Raw genomic sequence first — 23419 nt, forward strand, 5'->3', positions numbered from 1 at the left:
AGAATTTAACTTTATTCTTTCAAAAGTTGTGGATTTATTATGTTACTTTTCTTTTTTCTGTTATTGCAAATTTTGTGAAATCATTGTTTGCTGGCAGTTATGCAAAATAGCACTAGAATGATGCCTTGGTTTTAATGCATAACCACCAAGTAGTACTATCATTTCTTCAATTTAAAACATTTAAAATGTTTTGATTAAGCAGAATATTTCTTCCAGAACAAGCAAGTGTGTTGATACTGCACTGTCATATCTTATTATGACTTTTATATCTTGTTTCAGGAAAAGAAACGGTTAACGATTTCTAATATTGCACGTCAGTGGGAGATACAGCAGAATCGAATAGCTCTTGTGGCTTCTTTAAACCAAGATAAAGATAACGAACCCTGTCAGATCAATGGCAGTGCTGCATATGTATTTCCTGAAGAAAGCAGGTATTTTATTGGGAAATATTTCTTTTGTTCATGTCTTATATTCCAAGTTGCTACTTCTCACCTCTGAGATCTCACTGTATTTCATTATCAAAAGTAATATATCCAAATCAATCCTGAAGAGATGTTTTACTTCATGATTAAACCTGTTGGCGATTGCTAATAACTAATATATATTAAATAAGTAATATAACAGCAACTCATTGACTAAAGAAGTACAGGCTAAATTATTATATAATTTTGCTAAATAAGGGAGGACCTCATGTTTGCAGGAAATGTTAAATATGAATTCTTGAGCCTTCTCTAGGCTGTTCATTTCCTTGGCAACTTAGATTGTTGCCTTCAGTTGAAATGACCAAAATGCACACGTATGAGCATTACAAATGTCTGTAACCTCTTTGTGTATCAAGAGGTTTCATAAACCGAGTGTTGAATTCATGTTCTCAGTTTGAACAGCAGCATCTCTTATTGGACCACTTTCATACCCATGCTGTTTTAACAAGAACAGTTCTTTGACTTAGTTTTATTGCTAAGATAATTCTTCCTAAGTTAATTTTTGTATTGTTGGTTTAAATATAGTATTTTTGTGACACGCTTTGTTGGCTTGCTTATTTGCATCTAAAAGGTGGTCAGCTGGCATTCTATATAATTTAAAAACCAAAGGCAGAACCTAATCAACAATGTGTGCCTTGGATTGGCTAAAACCAAACTAGCACACTTTCAACATAGCTAGCTCAGGCAAAAGCCTGAAAAAATAGTCTGCATGAATTCAATAGCAAGTAGAGCTTCCTGCTGTGCCTAATCAACACTGGAAATGTCAGGTATGGGCAGGAAGTCTTTGCCTCTCACGAACAGAACCTATCTGATTTTCAGTCTAGTATTGGCTAGACCTGTTTTTTATCTCCAGTTGAGTGCTGCATCTTTTGAAACTTTTTTTTTTCCTTAGCATTTTTAAATTGCTATAGTCCTTTCTGTTCTCATGCTTCCAAAGCTTTCCCCCGAACATATGTTTAGCCACCGCTTTCCTGACTTCTTGGTTTCTTCGCAATTTATTTCGGTGTTAGTAACCATTCCCCATGACCAAGTCAATGTAACTATGGTAGCTTGAGCATTGTCCTGTTAATGAACAGATTCTCATTGCTTGAGAAATCATGCTTTTAAATAATGTATTAAGACTTTTTCCATGGAATTGTAGGAAAGATCTTGGGGTAATGCTGCCTCTGCTTTTGCTGCATACAGTGCAAATAAATAATAATAATAAACTAACCAAGTTGGTTTATTCCTTGTAGCTCCTGACCACAAATGTTAGGATTCTTTTGTCAAATCTACAGTCATAAAATACAATGCATAAAATCTGTTTCCATGTTCTTGTGGAAGTTTTTGTAGTTGAAGATTTGTAGAATGCATTGTAGAAATCAAAGTGGTTGCTTTCATGAAATATAAAATTTCAGGCCCCCCCCGATGTTAACAAAATAAGCCATGTGCTTTATTTGCATATATTATAATTCTGTTATGCAAATTGCAGTGCATTTAGTTTTCTGAATTGGAGACTTAGGTTTGGAATTTTTTTCATGACTGGTTAGAGAAATAGAAGTGTGATAGTGATCTTTATCACCGATTTATATTAGTTTAAACAGATTAATGAAGATGTGGCAATATGTGTTAGAATTAAGAAGCTGTAGATAACACTGATGTTTTTTGCCTTGAAGCCTTATTGCTCTTTAACCCCCTTTAAGTTAAAATTTACATTGATCTACTACTATGTTTTATAATAGTGAGGAATTTCAGAAGATATTTTCAAGATGAGTGACTAAGCAATAAAATGGCAGGTGAAATTCAGCATAGATAAGTAATTACAACTTCATGTTGAAGTGATGGGCTCTCAACATTTCCAGTCAAGAGTGAAATCTTAGAGTTCTGGTTGATTTTGTCAAGAAAACATCAGTCAAGTGATCACTAGTAGTTAAAAAAGCAAAATACATTAAAAATACTAGGAAGGTAGTAAAGAATAAAATAGTAACAATCATTATGCAACTTTCAAAACCTGTGATTTGTGCTCATCTTGAAGTCTCTGTGCACTTCAGGTCCAATCAGCTGAGTGTATCATGCTGGAAGTAAGACGCAAAGAGATGAGAGTTGAGAATACCTGGACTTATTGCTTAATCTTAAAATTGCTCTTGTGAATTGGAAAGCTCACATTATTTTAAAGAAATGCTTATTCATCCCTATTATTTTAAGGATTAAAGAAGGATAATAAGCCATGAGATTTTTCTCATCTCTACGCAGAATAATGAATCCTGATATCCTGATCAGATAATGTCACGTAAAGGTTTGAGGAAGGAGTGATACTCTTGTCAAGAATAAAAATAACCTCGGTATTTTGAATAGCGTTATCCTGAATTGGTTTTACAACTGTCTGTTCTTAAAGCCCTTACTCATGTCATAACTTTTACATTTTTATATAGCAAACAGAATGTGAAGGTGACTTTGCTTGAATAAATATATTGTTTGAAGTTGGCTTTAGATATCTAAAGCAACACAAAATATGTTAAGTTAGCCTTCTGAGTTAAAATTATTAAGCAGGTTATTAAATAAAAGTGATTTCTTTATTTAAATTCCACCCACCCCCCCGGCCCCATCCAACTGGAATACACCCAGAGCCTTTCTGCCAAAGAAGTAGAGCATTTGCAATGTTACCTGATGGAAAGAGGATTTTCCAGCCCTTAATGTTTTTGAACCAGATTGGGTACTGCAAATGAATGAATGCTGAGAAATGCAATCGTATTTGACAGTTGGGTTTTGGTAAATTCAATAGAATGATGTTACTATCTCAGAATAATCTTATTTATCTCACTGCATCTTTTTCCTCCACAGGTCTCTTGATACAATATTGAGCAGTGCAGTACAAGGCTTGTCTGTTCTTGAGTCTCATTTAGTGGAAGTGGAAGGAGACACTCTTTGCTTGTATGGTGCTGGAGCATTGGAGTGCCTGGATCGAAACTGGAGTGTTCAAACAGCTGGAATTATTGTCACAGTCTCCTTTATGTTCATAGAATTTGATGAAATTGTTCAAGTGTTAACAAAACTCAAGATAAAATTTCCTAATTCTGTGGTAAGAATTCCTCAAACTTCAGCTGTGTGAACAGCTATGGAATATGTATTCTCTAAGAGAACCTTAATTTGGCACAGTCACCCTTGAGTGCTTTCATATAAATAGATAGGCTTGTGAATTACATATTTGCTTGGTCTTATCCTATAGCGCTAACTGTAACTTGATACTTCTTAGAAATCAAGGCTTTAATTTAGATTCTCACACAGGATGGTGTTTTCTTTTCAGACTTTTCAGTTTCTTTTCTTAATTCCTTTTGACCTAGCTGATTATTTTTAAGTTGCAAAACTGATATGTAAATACAACATTGCTAGTCCACAGTGTTGTTACAGATCCATGGTATCAAGACACCTTCATTTGTGTTGTGAGTTCAAAGATCAAACAGGTGACAGGATAAAAAGAGAGGTGAAATTCAAAGGGAATTTAGCTATTTAGCTAGCTAGAACAGCTCTTGGAATTCCTCAGTTCTTGATGAAGCAAAACAACATGAATGAGATGTCCCTTTAGTACTTTTTTCCTTTTTTTTTTTTTTTCCTGGACGTTTAAATCAGTCATTTTGAAGCAAATAGTAAAATAGTGATGACATACATAAAGCAACTTGTTACTCAGATGATATGCCTCTTGAGCTCCCTGCTTCTTTTTAAGGTTTTGAGCATAACAGAACTTAATGGTTTCATTGAAATAGGTACATTTGTGGGGAACTTAAGACAAATTTACCTATCTCAATGAAACAATTGCTTCTTTGGGGGGGGGGGGGGGGAAATTTGTGGGGTGTAGCAGAATCTCAACTAAATTTTTATCTTCACCATCAATTTTTCCTCTTTCCCCTTCCCTCAATAATGCTAATGTGTAGCCAAATATACTATGCTCATAGGAGCACTAGTGTAGGGCATGGTCCAAAGAGGGTATGACTTAATGCCAGCCTGCTATGGCCAAAAAAGCAGAATATTTAAAAAACATATATTGTACTTATTTTTATGTGTGGATGTTGCAATTGCTTTACTTGCAGAATTAAAATAAATATTGCTCAAGTAGTATCACTGCTTTTTGTAACATTGAAAATATTAGTGCTGATACTAAAGGGTTTATAAATTGCTTAGGGGCTTATAATGTTGACATTTCTAAATATATGTAATACACCAATTGGTTTATACATTGATGTGTTTTGCCACAAAGACCTCAAATGAAGTGAGCTCAGTTGCTTATCAGACCTAAAAACTGTTTATTTGAGTTTGAAAATTGTTTGAGTGGCACAGAATAGGAGCCATTGTGTTCGCTCTTTGTTTCCTTATTTAATTTATTGTGGTTTGACCTTTTTTTTAAGCACCTGAAGTTTAAGGAGACAAATCTTGTGACACTGCAGCAATTCAATGCATTAGCCCAGATGCATCACATTGAACAGTTGACGGTTGATCCTCAGGGAAATCCAGTTGTCAACTTTACTTTGTGGAAATACTATGTTCTGTTTAGACTGAACCATTTTAATCTACAGAAGATAAATGGAGTAAAGGTAGGACAGTATTGCTTCCTTCTTGTTATTGGTATTACAAGATAAATTAGCATTATTTTTAAAAAGCAGATGAAATGCTAATAAAATGAGCAGGACCTTGTCAGTGTCCTTTCAGTATTAGGGGGAAAAAATTTTAAATAGACTTCACCATATAATTTCTTGTGCTGTGCATTTGTTAAATCCAACTGCATTGTGTTACAATTACCAAAGTTGATAAGATTCCTAGCTGCCATAAAAATGTTGTATTGTCTCAGATGTTTGCAATTGCAAATGACAGTCCAAATCTATGCCTGAGTGGTAGGGATATACCTGAAGGGAAGACTTTTTAGAAACATATGCAGAAATAATAATTAAAAAAAAAAATCATTCAAAACGATCACAGTGGGGGCATTGAATATTTGTGAAAAAATGTGCATTTGACAGACTGCTTAGTAGTTTATAGTATATGATTATGTTTTCCAGTGTTACAAAATATAGTGAAAATCATATTTTCTTCTTTAAGCCTATCACAGGAAAAAGTCTGTCTGGTTTTTTTTTTTTTTTTTTTTCTGCTTGCTGTGTTCAAGATCATTAATGTGTGGGGTTTTTTTGTTGGGTGTGTGTTTTATGTTTAAATAGAAAGTTAGGACACTGATACTGCTATTCTTTGTACTTTGTATTTCCCTTTACATCAATTGAAAGTAAATTAATTCAAGCATATAAAATGGTTATTGTATACTTGGACTTTGGTCATAAAGGGAGCAAGAATAGTTCTGTTTGAATGTGCATTCAATTTTAAATGCTAAATTAAGTGGTGTTATGGAAGCTAATTAGAGCAAAAATAATACATAGCGTTAGTATTTAGATCTGGTGTTTTAATTTGGTCATCATCATATGTTTTGGATTAGATATTTATTTGTTATCTGATACAGCCATAGTATGAATGTTGTGGTTTACTTGGATTTAGTTCTGTAAAACATGCATTAGTTGCACAGAAGAGCAGGAGTGGGTTAAAGAGCTTACCTGAATTAACTATCAGAGGAAGGATGACAAAAGATGAAGGATGAAGGCAAATATGACTCACCCCAACAGCACATATCTTGAAAAGGGAAAAAAAAGTGATAGTCAGTAATCCTATGAGAACTTAAAAATAATCTTGAATTTAGTACTTTACAAAACATGCCCATCAAAGTTGATTTAAAAAAAAAAAACAAAATAGAAGATAAATCTTAACTGTTTGGTCTTCATGGAGAAAGAAAGAAAAAAAGAAAATGACACAACTATTTAAGTAGATGTTTGGTTACGATCTTAAGGTCAGCAAATTCAGTCTTTGAAGGAAAAATTTGAATTTAATAGTGCTTGGGGATGAATTTAGTAAATGGATTTACATGTAGCATGGCATGCTTTTTATGTAGGACATATATCAAATCTTAAATACACATGACTGAAGAATACTTCTGTCCTCAACAAACTTTTTTCAGCCAGACCTCACTATATAAAGATGTGCACGCAGAAATTTTTTCCTAGTGTCATTAATCATTTGAAAAGTGTCATAGCCAAGCAGAAGAAAGAGATGAACTCTGATGGCTGTTTTTCATTAGTCTACAGCAGAAGTCATGGTATCCAGCTTTGCAGATATATATTACCTTTTCTTTTAAAATCAATAATAGAAAATCCTGTTTCAATGTAAAGAATACAAACCCCTGAAATGTGCTTTCAAACCTTAGATCAGCCCTAAATAATAGATTCAGATGACAGAAAGGGAAATGTGCATATTCTGCTATTCTGATTATCGTTTGTGTGCAAAGTTTGTGAAGACTATTGTGTTGCCAGCTCTGAGGTAAATATAGTTGGGGAGTAAAAGCAATATATACTAACTGAATTAATTATATAAATTGCATAACTCTAGCACTTTTAAACCTTAAAAAAAAAAAAAGTGTAAGGAAGCTTGTATTTTCTCCCCAACTTCCCCCTTCCATTCCAGTTATGTTCCAGGCTAGAAGCTGAGTGTCAGTCTCCCCCTAACAATGATTTTGTTCCCCTGTCAAACTGTTATATTTCCTAACTGTGAAGAAGCAGATCAATCTCTTCACTGATATACACTATTTGAAGTCTTTCCCAGTGATAGTAATCTCAGCTTAATTAAGAGTTGTCAAGGTTTGAAGTTACTAAACTTTACAAAATGTTTTGCGCCACGTGGTATGGTATACAATATAACAGATGCCTCACATTTGCTGAATTGGTGCCTGTTTTCTGTGCTTGGCAAGAAGCAGGCATAATAGACTTAGATTTATGTGATATTACCGTTATAATCTTTTTGTGATTAATGGAGCAAACAATGTACTGGAATAAGATAGAGAACATGAGTTTCTGTGAACTAGAGAGTGTATTCAGCATTGCTGTCTCTGTTGACCTGGTCCTTATGCTTCTTTTAACATAAATAAATAAATTAAAATCACTTATTTCTCCAGCAGACATTTCTGCCTGCAATGGTCTTTGTTTCCCTAGCTGCCTTCTGCGCTCTTTGTTTTAGACCTTGTTTCTGTTAACAGACTGTTTAGCAAGGTCATCTACTCTCAGGCTACTAAGTAAGACTTACTTAATTTTAAGTGAAAATGAGCAAATCTAAACGCTGTGAAAATGGAATTGACTTTACATTTCTAATTTCCTGACTTATGTTTTCTCTGGTGAATTTCTCCCTGCGTTATGCTGTTGCAGTATACTTTAGGCATAGTATAGTCTAGAAATGTTAAATGAGAATATAATTATGTTAATTTGGATCAAAATTCCATTTTACTCACACATTTGAACAACACAGAACACAAAAATTGTCTGGAAGTACTTAGTAAATATTGTGAGTATAGAAGTTTGTTTAATAATGGTTTGCTTTCCAAAACTATGTTACAAGATGAGCGGAAATTAAATTTGATCCAGAAGTTAAGAAGTCACTGAGTGAGTTTCATTGTCCTGTGTTATCCAGGTCAGATTTAGATGATCATAAAGATTCCTTTTGCACTCAGTGGAAAGCCAGGAGTCTAGAAACTGTGCCAACAAACTTTTGGCAGTTGAAGTCAGTTCATAGTCTGGCCATCAGGACAGGAGAAACACAGGCCGTGGTCTCCCAGAGGTTATGAGCCAAGACAAACAAAAAACAATAACAACCACCAAAAAATAAACCCTTTCCACCTTCTTTATACAAAATGGAAATGTGTAAAATTAATACTGAAAATTTTTCAGCCGTTGAAAATTAGTTTAAAGAGACATCTGTAACTTAATATTGACACAACAGTATGGATGGTATTTAGAGAAGTATAATGGAGGAACACTTATTTTGGGGGGTTGAAAAATGCAGAGAAGATAGTAGTCGTCTTTTTTTTTTTCCCCCTCTAAAGCCTCTCTTTCTATAAAGTCTTCTCTACGATGCTGCCAAAGTAAGAGAGACCATAACTTATCTTTTCACATGTGGGTGCCCAGAATCTTTTCATTTTTGCAGCATAACTTCATCAGAAATTTTCCAGTAGACCTTTGTAAGTGCATGCAGTATGGAGCAGAATTAATATGTCTGGCCTTCAGATACTCAATGTAAGAAATCGTTATAAAATTCCTCATTTCATGAAGACTATCATGAAGCACAGGGTAGCATGCATATACGTTAAAGTTTCCAGAATTACAGGAAATAAAACAAGCACAAGTACCTCATTTGGTTTCTTTTAAAGTACGTTTAAAGTGCCAGTAAAAGCAACTCTATGTTTTGAAGGTATGCCTGGAACAGATCTGTATGCAGTGTTCTGTATAACAAATTTCAGTTAATTCTTCAATGTGCATATGTAATGAAATATGAATGTGCCAGTTTTGAAACTTTTTTCTTTTTTCTTCCCCTTCTCCCCCTTCCCTCACAGGTTACTGAAAATGATATTGTAATGGCGGAAAGGCTCTTTGGCATTCTGGCATATGTAGCATCTTCTGAGCTGCCACATTATCGCATGCTTTCATTATTTGGAGAATCTAGGTAAAATACAAAGAATGGAACTGGATTTTGTCCAGAATGTATTGTTAAATTCTTTTGTGCACTGTCGTGATAAATTCTGTCTAGGTAAAAAGATAAATATTTCACAAATAACACCTTACAGAAGATAGGTTCTCTGCTTGTTGCAGAAATATTAGCATCTCCTGATTCATGTAGACGGAGGTTTTCACAGTTGTTTTATGAAGTCTGCTGAGTAAGATTAAAAGGCACATGCACACAAATGCACTGCTTGTTTAATTCTCCAATTGTACTGGTATTGGTGAAGACTTTGGGGCTTACACGATGAAGATTGACTATTTTTAGTTGGTATTTTATAGTGGGTGATAATAACAGTTAACAGATTTAAGAGTTAGTGCTGTAAGAAAAAAAGGTGCTTAAAAAAACTATTGTTAATCTTCTATAGATACATACTTAGTAAAAGTTTAAGCTGCAAGATTTCCTATTTAGGAGATGCAATGTGATATATGTCAAAAGTTCAATTGTATAGAAGCAAATTAACGGAGGAACATCTAGAGTCATCTGTATTTTGAGTAACTTGAGGATGCAATAAACTTGAAAGCTCATAAAGTACGTGTTCAAAGGGAGAAAAGGAAAAAAAACCTCACAATCACTAGAAGCATCTACGCTTTAAAAAAAATTTTCCAGTAATTAAAACTGTAAATCTCTTTATTGTCCTTTCACAGGAGGAAGCAATTCCATTGTCTGCTGGAGGGAAAGGGAAAGAAACCTGGGATTGGAAGTGAGGAAAGTAGTGATAACAGAAGAAATGGAGGAGAAAGCACAACTCGAGCAACATTGAGTTACATGACAAAGGACTTTCATATGGAAAAGCTTGAGGTAAGTATATCATTATAAAATACTTTCATCCTCTATTATAGAACCTGAGACTACTACTCATGGAATTTGTCTATATATCAAGTTTCAGTTCTGCTATTGAGAATGGTGGTTTTAAAATACCACTGCTTACCATATTTACATGTATGATCAAACATTTCATCTAACTGATCTTTTCCAGAATACTGGGTAATGGTCAGTTTCTGTCTTTAGTGAAGTGGTTCCTGAACAGGGCCACAGTCTCAGAAATGCATTCTCACCTACAAGCTTTATGTTTGTAATGAAATGTACCTGCATTAGTAAAATATAAGAAGTAAGCACAGTTTTTTATGGAGAAAATGTATATTGCACACATTAGGATTTTCTAATGGAATTAGAAAGTCAGAAAGTATATCTCCAAACAAATTGGTGAAAAACACCTTCAGAAAAGATTTGAGATAGTGCAGACTGTAGTAATAAAGAGCTGTTTCCTAGCTTTTAAATGAGCTACAGAAAAATAAATGTATTAGGTTTAATTCTTAATAAAATTGCAAGCTGGCTTGTTTCAGACAAGTGCATCAGTCACGCTTGTTTTAGTTTGTCTCTGATCTGCTAACTCTTTTGCTTGGGCAGAGGGAAATTGTTCCCAGGGAGAACATGCTTCTTTCAGCCACTATCTCCTTTCTGAGCAATCAGTGTGAGTTCTAGCTGTATGCACCCTGCTTCCCACATTTGTCCCATTATTTACTTTTTGATTATGTGGAAATATATAAATCCTCTAGGGCAAGAAATTAAATCAAGTTCAGTAAACGCCGAATTCAGTTATTGCATTGTGATTTTGTTATCTCAGATCCATAGCATAAAAAAGAGACAGTGACTGCATGTGTGGTGAGATTAAATTAAGAAAACATTTCAGTTTCAAAAGCTGTGATAGTAGCTCTTAAAACTTTGAATGCTATAGAGTAAGACAGTGAGGCATTCCTCTTGTTCTTTACCATGGAACAAGCACTATAATAAAATAAACTTGGTATTTGTACACTCCATTAAATATATGCATTGTTTTCTCTTCCCAGTTCACACCTTGTCCTTTGTTATAGCATTATGTATGTGGCAGCAGGTATTACAGGATGTCACAGGAGAGGAGTAAGATAGGCAAAAAGGACTGATTCCAGTTCCCTGTCAGCAGTAAACTAAAGTAATAAATGTGATTGAATGAGTTTATTGCTAAAGATGACAGTCTGAGTCATTGATTAATAATTTGTTTTTTTGGATGAAACAGCTGGAAAGTATTTTCTCTGCTTTATCACTCATTTCAAGAAAATTTCTGTTTTGATGGCCTGAAGCATGACTTAACATTTTTAACAGTACCATAAATCAAACTAGTTAGATATTTAGCACCATTGTAACTTATTGTTCAAAGCTTATTATGGCATTTTATAGAAACTCTGCAGAAATGGGGATTAATGTAGTTTGAGTGACTAAAATGCAGAGCTAGTAGTTGCACAAAGTGCAATATTGTTTTTATTATTATTTTTTGAAGTTTCAGGTTACTTTGGTATTTATTGTAGTACATGTTAGGAACCATGCACCTGCCAGAGTCCATCAGGGAACCTGTGGAAAGGATACATACTGGCATATTTGTCTGTGACAATATGCTTAGTTCTTCTTAGGGCAGGTAGATATACTTTCCAACTGTTGTACTACAATCACGAAAAGCCAGGAAGGGAAAGGAAGGGAGAGAAGAAAAGTAAGTAGTCTGGTGCTGCTTAATTTCTGAAAATTTTTGCTGCTATGCCAGAGGGCAACAAAAATCATAATGCTGTTAAAAGATGTTTATATGACTACTTAAAAGTGGATTTTGGATAAATTAATTAATGCATATAATATGGATATTATGAATACAGTAAGATTCTGTGGCCACCCTCATAAAAGCTTGACTTAGACCCTGGGACATGCAACAAAACCAACAGGAAAAAGAGTGCAATGGCCTCTTTGCCTGCTAATTGCTATGTTTTTTAATTCATTAAATTTTTGTGGTTGTTCTTTGGGTTTGCTCTTGTTTAACCTTTTCTTCCTTTGTCTCATACAATGTGTAATGATTCTCTCATGCAGGAAATCAAGGAAAGAAAAACATTTTGCCAGACATACGTCGAGAACTTAGTGAAAGAAGCAGCTGACATCAATATGAAAAATGAGTCATTGCAGAAGCTCTGGCCTCAAATGTTCATTGAGCTTGTCAGAGATGCGGTGATAGAAATACGCAATAAAAATTCCTACATGAAACTCTGCTTACAGCGGATCACTGATCAAAAACAGTAGTCAAGGCTTGTTGTTTTGCAAGCTTTTGGTTTCAGCATTCTATGATGTTTTACAAACTTAAAACAATAGAATATAAAATTACCATCTATGGCATACTTCACCCCCCCCCCCCGCCTTTAAATCTTAATTAGCTCTTGATAGTTTTGAAATAAAAATTTACTTGCATACTGCTTTAACAATGCTTCCTTGGCTGAAGTGATGAGATAGCATAGAAGTGACTTGGTGATTGTCATGTTTTACTAAGTTCTTGTTTATTTTTTTCTGCTACCCTTGCTTCTATAGTGCTACAGCATTGATTTTTAAAGAACAAATTTACACTCTGCTTGCCTTATTTTTATTGAACACTTTTCAGTTGTCACCTTTTTGACTGTTTGCTGCTGTTTAAAAAAAATCAAGACTAGTAGCCGATTTTTTTATGAGCAAAAGCTAATAAATTATTTTTACACCCTGAACTTGATGAAGACTTATTATTACTGTTGCTTAATTTGTGGGATTATAGAACACGTTTTCACATTAATTCCATCACGGTGCTGAGTATATCAACATTTAATGAGCCTAATTCTCAACTGAACAAACTGCCCAAACTTGATTTCAAGTGTTTGTCATTAATTTCATTTGTATTAGTTTGTGTGAATTATAGTTAAAATATGAATTTGAGGTATACTCACTTAAGCTTTATTTTTGTTCCATTAAAATACGTTAATAATATTTCTTTTGTTTCCTGATTACTACATGATTAATTTTTAAGGTTTGCCAAGGTCAAATGAGCTAAAATGCATGCATTACATTTGGTAAGGAAACTGACGACTACTATTCAGTTGTAATTAATTTCTGTGACTATGTGAAAACTTCGTATTTGTTATCAATAAAAATAAATTCTTCACTTTTGCCCTTCACAGATACTGTAAAGAAGTACTGTGTGCAAAGAAAGGATTTCTCCTTAATGCTGCATGAAGAGATGAGACACAACTTGTCCCCCAAATCAACTGTGAATGGGTAGAAAGAACACGTTCCATAGTACAATAACTTCCACTGTAAACACCTTGCCAGCTTCTGCCCAGAAATTGAATTTAGGAACTGTTAGCAAGTCCAGCTGATTCCCATGGCTGGTGTTCCTATGCAGGTAGAAAGTTGTGCCACTTAAACTTAGTTTTATAGTTTCACTGTGTATCTTCACTAAAACAATCCAGAACCTTTGTGCATTCTTTTACTCAGTTCAAATTGATCTTATTTTACTTAACCTCATTTATAAAAAAGAAATGTTCATAACCAAAGAAAACTTCCTGCAAGGGTTTCTATGGCTCAAAACCAAGTTTAAAAATAAACTTTACCTGGACAAGGCTCTCTGGCAAAGCAGAGATGCAAGTAGAGTTTTGTAAGTTTCTACACCCTGCAAATAGCCTTGAATGAGTAGCAGGAGTCAGGTGGTTGTAGGTGTTTTGGAATGTAGTCTACTTGCATTGAGGTCAAGCTGGTGCATCTAAGTTGTCAGAGAGAATCCATTTTCAGAGCATGTTACAGGTTAACAATGGCATGCATACTGTTAAACGTAATTTTCAATTTGGTTTATGTTATATGTGATCTTCTAAAGCATACTTGCAGGTAGTTGCTTTTCAGTCTTTACAGAATTCAATGGAGGTTAAGTCACTTAAATTCTAAGGAAATGTTAAAAGTCCTGAAGAAACTGCTCCAGCAGTTGAAAGAATTTAATAGAAACAATCACCCCTCCAGGCTTTTTGAACTGTTTCATGGAATTTATAGGAAGATTAGTGTATTTGATAGGATTTTTATTTCTTTCCATTGGAAAATTGCGCTCCTGTGGTACATTTTATTAAGGGAACAAATTAAGACCCTGCGAAATGTGAGAAAAGGAGAGTTTATGTTATAGAAATACAGTCAGTATAGAAATGATCACACAAGTTTTTTTGGATCCATCAGTTCCTTTACATCATTTCTGTGCAAAGGGGATGGGTAGAGCAATTCCAGCTTCTGCAGGGGGACAGAAACCTCAGCAGCTGTGTGAAAGTGCAGAACTCTCCTGATGATGTAGCTGGAGCAGATGGGCCTCTCTTCAATCGGATTCAGCTGCAGTAAAAGACTGGAAAAAAATGTTTTAAGAAGGGTGGATTGGTCTAGAGGAACAGGAAGTTCTCCATGGGGAAAATCCAGAGGAAAAACCAGACTTTCTGATACTGAGGTTTTAGAAGCATAATCCTGATAGGAGGCTTTAAGGTAGGGTCTTGAAAAAACTAAGTGAAATGAATCAGAGGGTATTGACTGAGAGTTGTAGAAACATCTTAAAATGCTCTGTATTCCCAATGGTCTGTGAATGCTGCCAGTTTGGACCTCTTTCACTAATAGCAGCTGTTTCATAACAGGATTGCTAAACAGCTGAAGCAAGGGTAGCTGCAAGGGTAGCTAGGCAGCTATTATAAATGAAGAAAAGATTAATGTTGGGCTGCATACAGTTTTTTCACAGAACCAGTAGGAACAAAAATACGTACATTTTTACTAATTCTTTTTAGGAAACAAGTGAATGATGGACTGAAGTGATGTTAGACCTAAGAGTACATAGAATTTTGAGCAGCCAGGTGATATTAAAATTGCTGGCATGCTACATGTTGTTTATGTGTTTATCAAAATTATTTGTCCATTCATACAGACTTGTGAGATACATTACTGTAATTGCTTATTAAGGTGTTTCTGAGTACCTAAAAATTTGAAGTTGGTATAAGCAGCAAATTCTTAGATGTTCTGAAACTTCAGTACTACATTTATAAACTTTCTGTGGTTACAGGTATTAATGAGGAGTTAAAATAGCCATTGATTTTGAAGCTGGGGACCTTTTAATAAAACCTTACAGGCTGAAAGCAGTTATTTTTTTTCTATTTCAAAAGCCTTCAAATGCTGCATAAAATGGAATTTTGATATTGTTACTATTTCATTGATATCCCATCCAAAATGGACTGCTGTGATCCCCTCATGCAGCCTGACTTTCTGCACAGGACAGGAGCTATTATTGTAAAAATTCCATATGTTAACTAGAAATCATCTTAAGGGTTAAAAAGATACTGTTTTGACTTTTAAATCTTTTGAAAACTTTTTTTCCATTGATTTTTGGATTATTTATACAGTTTGCTTATTTTCTGAGACAAATTTCCTCTGTGTCCAGACAAGGGCAGACAATGATGTATCTTTTTTTTTTTTTTTTTTTTCCAGTTTCGGTTTAGCCGTATCATGCATGAAGGCCCCATTATGTCATGCCGAGTCATTGTTTATTATGCAGCTGAAATGTGATCTTCAGTAAGGAGTCTGATGAAGAGCTGTATTTCATACACTCCTTTTGATATAGGATCTGAAAAACTAATAGAGCTGCAGATATGCTACCACAGTGGAACGAAGGGAGAAGTGATTCACTTAACGCAAACCAAAAGCTGATCCTGTCAGTTTTGAGGAAAAAAAGGTATTGGGAAGAGGTTTTAACTGAGTATTGTAAAGGAGGTAAAACTGCTTTACTGCCTGGGACCAAGTGTTGGATTTGAATCTGGAAATAGCGGAAAACTTTGTTTTCTGGTCTGCATAGATCAGTAATATAAAAGTGAAATATCTCGTTCCACTGCTACAGATGGTCATACTTTTATCATGTAAACTATTTAAAATAATAATAACAAAAAAAAAAGATTAACTTATTAAAACACTGGCCATCTGCAGATTGTTAGGCTATTGTGCAAACCGTAGTGGGTCCACAATCTGTGTATGCATTCTGCAAATTCAGGACAAGCAACTACTTTTTTTTATCAGACCTGTAGCGTGTAAAAGTGACAAACTGATGCTTTCTGTTGCTACTTTTTATCATAGTGACACATCAGGATGAACTGCTTTTTGTTAGCTAGTTTATTTAAAGAAGCTGAGGCAAATACTTGCTATTTCATATTATTAAGCAACAGTCACAAAGATGTGATTTGGATTGGGAGGTCAGTGTGCATATTCAAAATGACAATAACAGCTATTTGTTTTGATTGGGAAAACAGACCATTTGAATATGTTTCTGTTCCCACATCACACAAACTCTGCTACATCTTGAAGTCCAGTTTCAGTGAAATTATTTTTCTCTTTAAGTTGGAGGCATTAGTCTTTTGGGGATTTGTAGGACTTTGTTTTGTTACATGTGTAGAACAAGGAGAGGGAAAAGAGGAGACTAGCTATCACTTTGCTCTGTGGTGTGATGAAATTGGTTTTACTCAAAAGTGAATATGAATGGTTTGATTTTTGCATACTAAAAAGTAGAGAGTGTAGGCTACACAGACTTTAAACAATCTTACAAAAAGCTAATTGGTATCTGCTTACACACATTACCTCAGAGCTGCATTTTCTTGAGCATGAGCTAAAAGAAATTGAATCTAAGGGACTGTTTATACAACCCAAATATCTAATTTTGTTGGCTAGCTTTGCCAGGCTTCTGCTCTCGGGGGAAGAAAGATAAGCTCATCTGGAGGAACTCTCGTCTCTGTTTACTGTGATGAAAACAGCATTTCTTTACAAGCTGTGTATTGGACCTCATGCCATACTTGTGTACAGATGGGGTGGACAGATGCTTCTGCTTATTATATCAAATGTCAGGAAGCCCTGATGAAGAATTGAGAAGTCTTAATGGGGGAAAAACTGACTCATCTCAAGTTCTGAGTTGTTTGGGTTTGGTGTTTTTTTTTTCAGTTATAGACAGATGTATTGCAAGCAGAAACATACAAAACAACCTGGAAAACTGCAGGTTAGAATATTTATACCAAATCCAGCATTAGAAGTATTCAATATCCCCAAGAAATGCGTTTGTACAAGACAACCCTATATTCCTTACTGCTGACCACATTGATTTGAGGAGGCCCTTATATGTAACTGTTTTATCCAGCTTTTTGCAAAATACAAACTGATGGCTTCATGATTGCTCTGGACTTTGGTTGATTGGTACAGTATAAAATAATGTAATCAAGACAGTAGGATCAGATTTCTTGGTGCTGTAATCTGTTGGTTAACAGGATGACAGTACTTAATTCCACCTTTTGCTGCAGTCTTCCTAATTAGGCAGCTACTTTCATATTAAGGAAAATATCATGTGTAATCTTCATTCTTACTATATAGTGCATAGCATCTAGTGTATTGCTACATCCATAAATAGGATGCTTTCTAATTTCAGCCAAACTATTCCTTTCACTTTTTTTTGACTAATATGGGTATCCCAGAGTTTAAATGCTGCTACTAGCAGTACTTCATTTTACACCTAACAAATCTGGAACTTTACAAGAACACTGAGCAGATCGTAAACAAGTTCATTCTTTCTGGAATACTAGACATGGATAACATAAACAGCACTAAGCTTTTCAAAGCAGTGAAAGTGATACCTTTCAAGAATCAAGGTAACGAAAAGTCTTTCTGTGTGTAGTATTGAGCATTTAACACTTAAGCACAGGAGAAGATAGCCTGGAATGACATATGGTTTCCATCTACTTAAAAGAGATCATTAGACAAGAGATTGTAAAGTTAATTTAAACTTCAGTGGTGAAGAAATTGTGCCTGTGATTGTGGTGTGTTTGTATTACATGCTCACATAGTCTGGACATCTTACTTGGTTATGCAAGTAACAGTGGTATTAATGTAATTCACACTCGATGAAAGAAAGCATAGCGATATGTAGAGAAGCCATAACTTTACAGTAATAAATGCTGAGTTCATTGATTAGCTATTATATTACACTTAGAAATTATATTGTGAGACAATATGTGCTGTGGTTTGTGTTCTATATGGATATGTAGCACATTTGCTGCCTATTTGCATTAGGCTTCAATGATCTATGTTTTCTAATAAAGTCAAGAAGTAATTCTGAAGAGTAATGAAAAACCAAGAGCACGAAGTATAGCTTTCTTCCAGTTTCTAACTCGGCACTGACAATAGAATATATTAAGCTTCGTGCAACTGTCTCATCCTGGGTAAAGTATGCATGTTGAAGCTCTGAGAGTCATTTGACTACAAAACTTTTGCATAAGTCTACAAACAAGATCATCTAGGGAAATGTTACTTAGATTCCAAAGAGATGCTAATCATTGTAATAAAATGTAAACATTCAAGTTTTTGTAATCCAGAAAATGTGAACTGGCTTGTCAGTTTAGAGAAGAGAACTGGGTAAATATTACAGGGAAGGATTCCCGGGTGTGACAAGTGCTATTGGAATACAGAGTGAATAGTAAAGAGAACATTATTAAAGTGATTTTGCATTCTTCTGGAGACTGCATATGAATGCATGGAAACTGGAATATACAAACCTGTGGCAATAGACATAATCACTCCCTAAAAGACATGAGCATGAAAACCTCTGGCTGATGTTGTGGCATTTACTTGTGTTGTTTTGTTGTGGTTTGTTTTGTGGTGGTTTGTTTTTTTTTTTTTGAACCACCAACTAACAAACACTCTAATGCTTTTATGATAATGCAATGAACAACTAATGTATCTTTAGAGGTTTAATTTCTTCTGTCTTAAGTATTTATCTGACAGCTGCATCTTATAAAATACACTTGTCAAACTCATCTGAAATGGTGTTCAAAGGAGGCCATAGGATAAAAAGCAGTGCCTTGGAGAGGATCATCCCCTGATGGCCTACATTTTAACAGCAGCAAATGTGAAATAAAAACACTTGGTTGCATTAGATATCTGGTAATGAGCTGACAAAGGTGTTAAGGTAGCCAGGTGCTGTATATCTCATCTGTAGTGTATGTTAAGTGTTGGGCAGCTACAGAGAGTGAGGCAGCCTTGTGTATTTTTAGAGGTGTGAGAACTGTTGTGGGAAGCCAAATCCTTCTATGTTTCTCCTCCCCTACTCCCCTTAGGAGGCTCTCACTTTCCCCACCCTTTGTGTCCAAGCTCCAATGTGTTCTGTTGTTATTTAAGGAAAATATTGTCAGCATTACTTGTAGCTTCAGTGCTTGGTTCAACAGAAGGCAGGCACTGGCAACTTTTTCCTTTTCCCCATCTCTAAAGTGGGGAACAGCTACAGAGAGGCTATTGCTTAATTAGTAATAGTTATTGGTGTAAAGCTAAAGTGGCATAGCTGTGTTACGTGGAGAAGCCAAGAGGAAGAATGCTAGCGGTAGGGGCACCTGTCGGTGTGGAGCAAAATAGTTCTAGCGCATTCAGTGGGATTTTTTTTTTCCTGGCACTTTACTTTTTTTTTTTTTTATTGCTCTCATTTCAATTGAATCAGCAGATGAGGGAATCCATTACTTGGCTGCTACTAACACAGACTTCATTAACTAGTACTTTCACCTGTAACAGTCACAGGTCAAGTATTGCCTGGATTTTTTACTTTTATTTTTTAAACTAGTCTGCCTTATGTTCTAGGGAGGAATCGTGCCACTGTTTTTTTATTGCTCGTTGCACCTATAGAATGAGTGGAATTTGTGATAAATAAAATGCACTGAAAGTAGGTATTTTTGTGTGAGCTTATGTGCTAAATATTTAACATCTCTTTAAAATATTTGCTGATTTAGAGAAGTCTTTTGCTGTGGGTTCTTTCATACGCATTTGTTTCAGAATGCAATCAATTCAGTAATTCCTAATCAGGAGCATTTGGAGATCTAGAACAGGACTGCCAAGTTCTTGACTTTTGGTCTTGCAGTATTTTCATTTTTTATGGCAATTTATGATACAGCTAAAAATGTTGTAAAACTTTTAAGTAGGTTCCTGGAAATTGTCTCTAGCAGCCCAATTAAAAATTGTTTCAAAATTTTGGCTGAAATTTTTTCACCTATTTTAGACAAAGCATTAAAAGACTTATTTTCTTAACCATTCAAAAAACAGTTTTGTGATGTGCTCAAGACTACTTCTTTCATAAAGTATATTTTTTTTTTTCAGAGTGATTTACAGAATGTTCTAGGGATTAGCTTGGTGAGTATAACTGTTTATCTTGTTTTAATTCTGGACTAAAGTAGTATGATGTCAGATGCTGTTTGGCTTTCCTTCATTCTCACATTGTGTGATGACATCAGTCTTCACATCAGAGATAATTAAGAGCTTGAAGGTACAACATATTTTTGGCAGGAATTATGATACTGGGATCAGGATTTTGGCTAGGGTAAACTCCAGGGTCATCTCCTGGAAATGAAGAATACCAATTACTTGTACGCAGTGAAACCAAGCAGTTACGGGCAGCTTGTTTACTGTGGGGCCAGATCTTTAAATTTTTTTAAGTTACTGGGATTCTTGGAAAATTTGCATCTACTTCCAGATCTGAGAAATGGGTGCCTGCACTAGTAGCAAATTATATCCCTCTGTTCCTAGGATGAGATTTGAAAGGCTCTTGCAGCTGCATCTAGAAGTTTAGGCTCACTTCTGATCATACGTAGGTGAAGGAACTGGTTATTTTTGTGGCTGGAATGGAGATGAGGAGCAAAACAGCTCAACATCTGTAATTTAAGTCTTCCTATTTTCACCTCTCTGTCTTGAGAAGGGGAGGAAAAGTGGATGGGTGGCAAAACTGGAAGATTGCAGGCTATGAGATAGGGAGGGACTAGAATGGTAATCTGAAGTCAGGAAATACGCTTTTTTGAAGGGCTTCTTCTAGAACATGGGGGATCGGGCAAACCAGCTGCCTCTAGTGCATAGAGCTGTGGAGCAGAAGAAGGCCTATGGCACTGCAATTGAGTGAAATAGAGGGCTAGACACAAGAAAGAGTGAGCTGGGAGCCAGGATTGCAACTTTGATTTCAGGCCTGTACAGCTTGGCAGGTCTCTGTAATTTTCAGTGGGAAATATGTGCACCCCAACCTCAATGAACGCTCATCTTTTTCTCATAACATTCTTTAACTGTTCTCTTTGGTTGCTTTCCCAATTCATTCCAGAAGGCGGCTTTCTGCAGACAGTGTGTTAGAACAGGATGCCTCTGCCATTTGTCAGGTCAGTGATTTAGCTCACTATTGAGTATTTTCTACTACTTTATTTACTCTAGGAACTCCTAGTGATCACTTTATAAAATGATAAAGAATAGCTGTATTGTATGAATATCTATCTCAATTTAGAAAGGGTAGGCCCTTTACAGGTGCTTTACGAGTGGTGGTGATAATCCTTACTACCTGATGTCTCTTTCCTGGTCCTCTGCCAGAGACAATCCCAGGCAGCATTGTGTCTTATGAAAACCAGTAGCTGCAAACTTTTATACAAGTCTGTGGCACCAATCATCTTCCTGTTTTCTAGAGGGAGCAGTTATTTGCTCCCTGCTATTAAAGGGTTAATAAATTTCTTGAAAAGCATTTTCATAGTTCTGTTCTGTGTTAGAGCAGATAAAATCAAGAGAAATTCAAGCTAGGTGAATTGTTCTGCCGGGGCAGCAGCTTGTTCCCATCTGCTGCCTTTGCTGGGAAGGTGGCAGATCATTCCTGCAGAGATAAAAGATGGCATCTTGGATAAAGTACCCCTAGTCCTAATTTGAAAAGCGCTGCAAGTGAACGAGAAGTGGTGGATGACAGCAGCTGGCGATCAGCAGACATCTTTGCTTGGTGCTAATTCAGATATGAACAGAAAACATTCTATGGGCAAGTGTCATACACATGTAAATTTACTATACCGTTCCCTTTCCAGACACGTAGGAGGGAAAGGTCCAGCCCAGACACATATTCCCCTTTGATGGGGAGAAGTTTATAGTTTGAGCTGGCTCATATTAGTATCTAAGGACAGAATAGGACCACTCATCTTTTAATGTTGTCTGGGAGATCATTTGCTAACCTGCCAGCAGTCCAGTGCTCAGTGTCTTCCTCATACATGGGATTTAAGAGGATGAGCTATTATTTCAGGATTCTCTGAGATTATTATGTTGCAAGACATGCTTGTAGAACCTGTGGAAGTCAAAGGTCTCTGATCTGAGAAGACTCCTGAATGATTTGGTGGCTTGGAAAATCAGGGACAAACGTGCAGAGAATCTTCAAACTGGCCTGAAATGTCTATTAAACAGACCATTTACTTTACAGAAAATGGTGCTGTTACTCCATTATGCCTCTCCCAGATATTTAAAAAAAAAAAAAAAAAAAGTATTTTCTCTGGCAGGACCTGAACTTTAGGCTATAGATCAAACAGGTTCAAACATTCTTCTGGCCTTCCCCCCCCCGCCTTTCTTCTTCAATTTAGCAATTTTTTTGATTGATTCCTTTATATTCCCATCAACATGTACTCATATTATATTTCAGTGTGGTCTGGCCAACAGTCTTGATACAGAGACAAAAATCTTTAGTCTTGTTTAACCAAGCTAGTAAGAGATGTATATTTTCATCCTGAAGTGTGGGGTTGTCCTTGCAATATGTTACAGGAGTTTTGTCTCAAGACTTTTGGAAGTTTCCAACACTAAACAAGTATTTAAATGCTGCTACTTCATTGGTTTTGAGCTCTGTTAGCTCTTCTTTTCTGGAGCTGCAACTAAAATCAATGTCCAAGATGTAGCAACATTAATCCTCATTCTTCTAATGTACCTGCATGCAACAGGGAATGGCATTAGGATTGCATGCAGTTACTTAAAGCACATTGCAGCTGTCTTTGATTCTACAAAGCTGTGTCCTTACAACTGTACTGCTGGAGAATGCAGCTGGTTTTTGCATTGCTGAAATTTGGCTGACTTTGCAGCAACATCCAGGCCTTCTTGGACGCTTCATGATAAAAATACAACCCTGCTAGTGTTTCTGCTTTTATTATTAGTGGAGGTGCAAGTACTAAAAATACTTCTTGCTTTCGCAAGAACTTAAGCATAGACAATGCTGCAGAGAACTCCTTTCTGTCTGTCTCGTTTGCTTGATCTGTATCTGGAATTGAAAAGGGCCAGGAGGTTTCCACATAAATAAATCTTTGAGGCTTCCATGATGTTCCCCTCAGTCTCAGCTTTGATATTCTTTCTTTAAAGAAATTTAGGCCTTAGCTGTTGTAGTAGCAAAGAAAACCTCAAAAATGTGAAGTTGGATGTAGGTGGTGCAGACAGAAGTTTGCACAGAGCTTGTAACAACAGTGGGAGATGTGAACTACTGCCTTTACCTCTATTGGGTGTTAGCTCAAATATTCAGCAGTGGTTTCTAATAATGTATATTAAGTATTTCATTCCTTAAGTTAGAAAAAAGACAAAAGGCCACAGAGCTGCATTATGTCTGGTAGGAAGCATCTCATTTTGATGACTCAAGCTAGTGGCATTTGGGAGTTGCTCCTGGTTGTTGGAGT

General features: G+C 35.7%; 1 protein-coding gene across 2 annotated transcripts in view; it reads left to right on the forward strand.

Annotated features, from left to right (window-relative positions):
- Nucleotides 1–12637, forward strand: part of LRRC49 (leucine rich repeat containing 49) — a 53594-nt gene extending 40957 nt beyond the window's left edge. For both annotated transcript variants that reach the window (XM_087743829.1, XM_087743830.1), the window contains 6 exons: nucleotides 280–431; nucleotides 3303–3540; nucleotides 4862–5047; nucleotides 8926–9035; nucleotides 9737–9890; nucleotides 11979–12637. In XM_087743829.1, the coding sequence (XP_087599955.1) occupies nucleotides 280–431; nucleotides 3303–3540; nucleotides 4862–5047; nucleotides 8926–9035; nucleotides 9737–9890; nucleotides 11979–12185 (1047 nt within the window). In that variant the 3' untranslated portion in view covers nucleotides 12186–12637. The remainder of the gene's footprint in view (nucleotides 1–279; nucleotides 432–3302; nucleotides 3541–4861; nucleotides 5048–8925; nucleotides 9036–9736; nucleotides 9891–11978) is intronic.
- The last annotated feature ends 10782 nt before the right edge of the window (nucleotides 12638–23419 follow it).

Source organism: Nipponia nippon, unplaced genomic scaffold (assembly GCF_047370975.1).
Source record: "Nipponia nippon isolate SJK-2023a ecotype South Korea unplaced genomic scaffold, ASM4737097v1 scaffold_9, whole genome shotgun sequence".
NCBI classification, from domain to species: Eukaryota; Metazoa; Chordata; class Aves; order Pelecaniformes; family Threskiornithidae; genus Nipponia; species Nipponia nippon.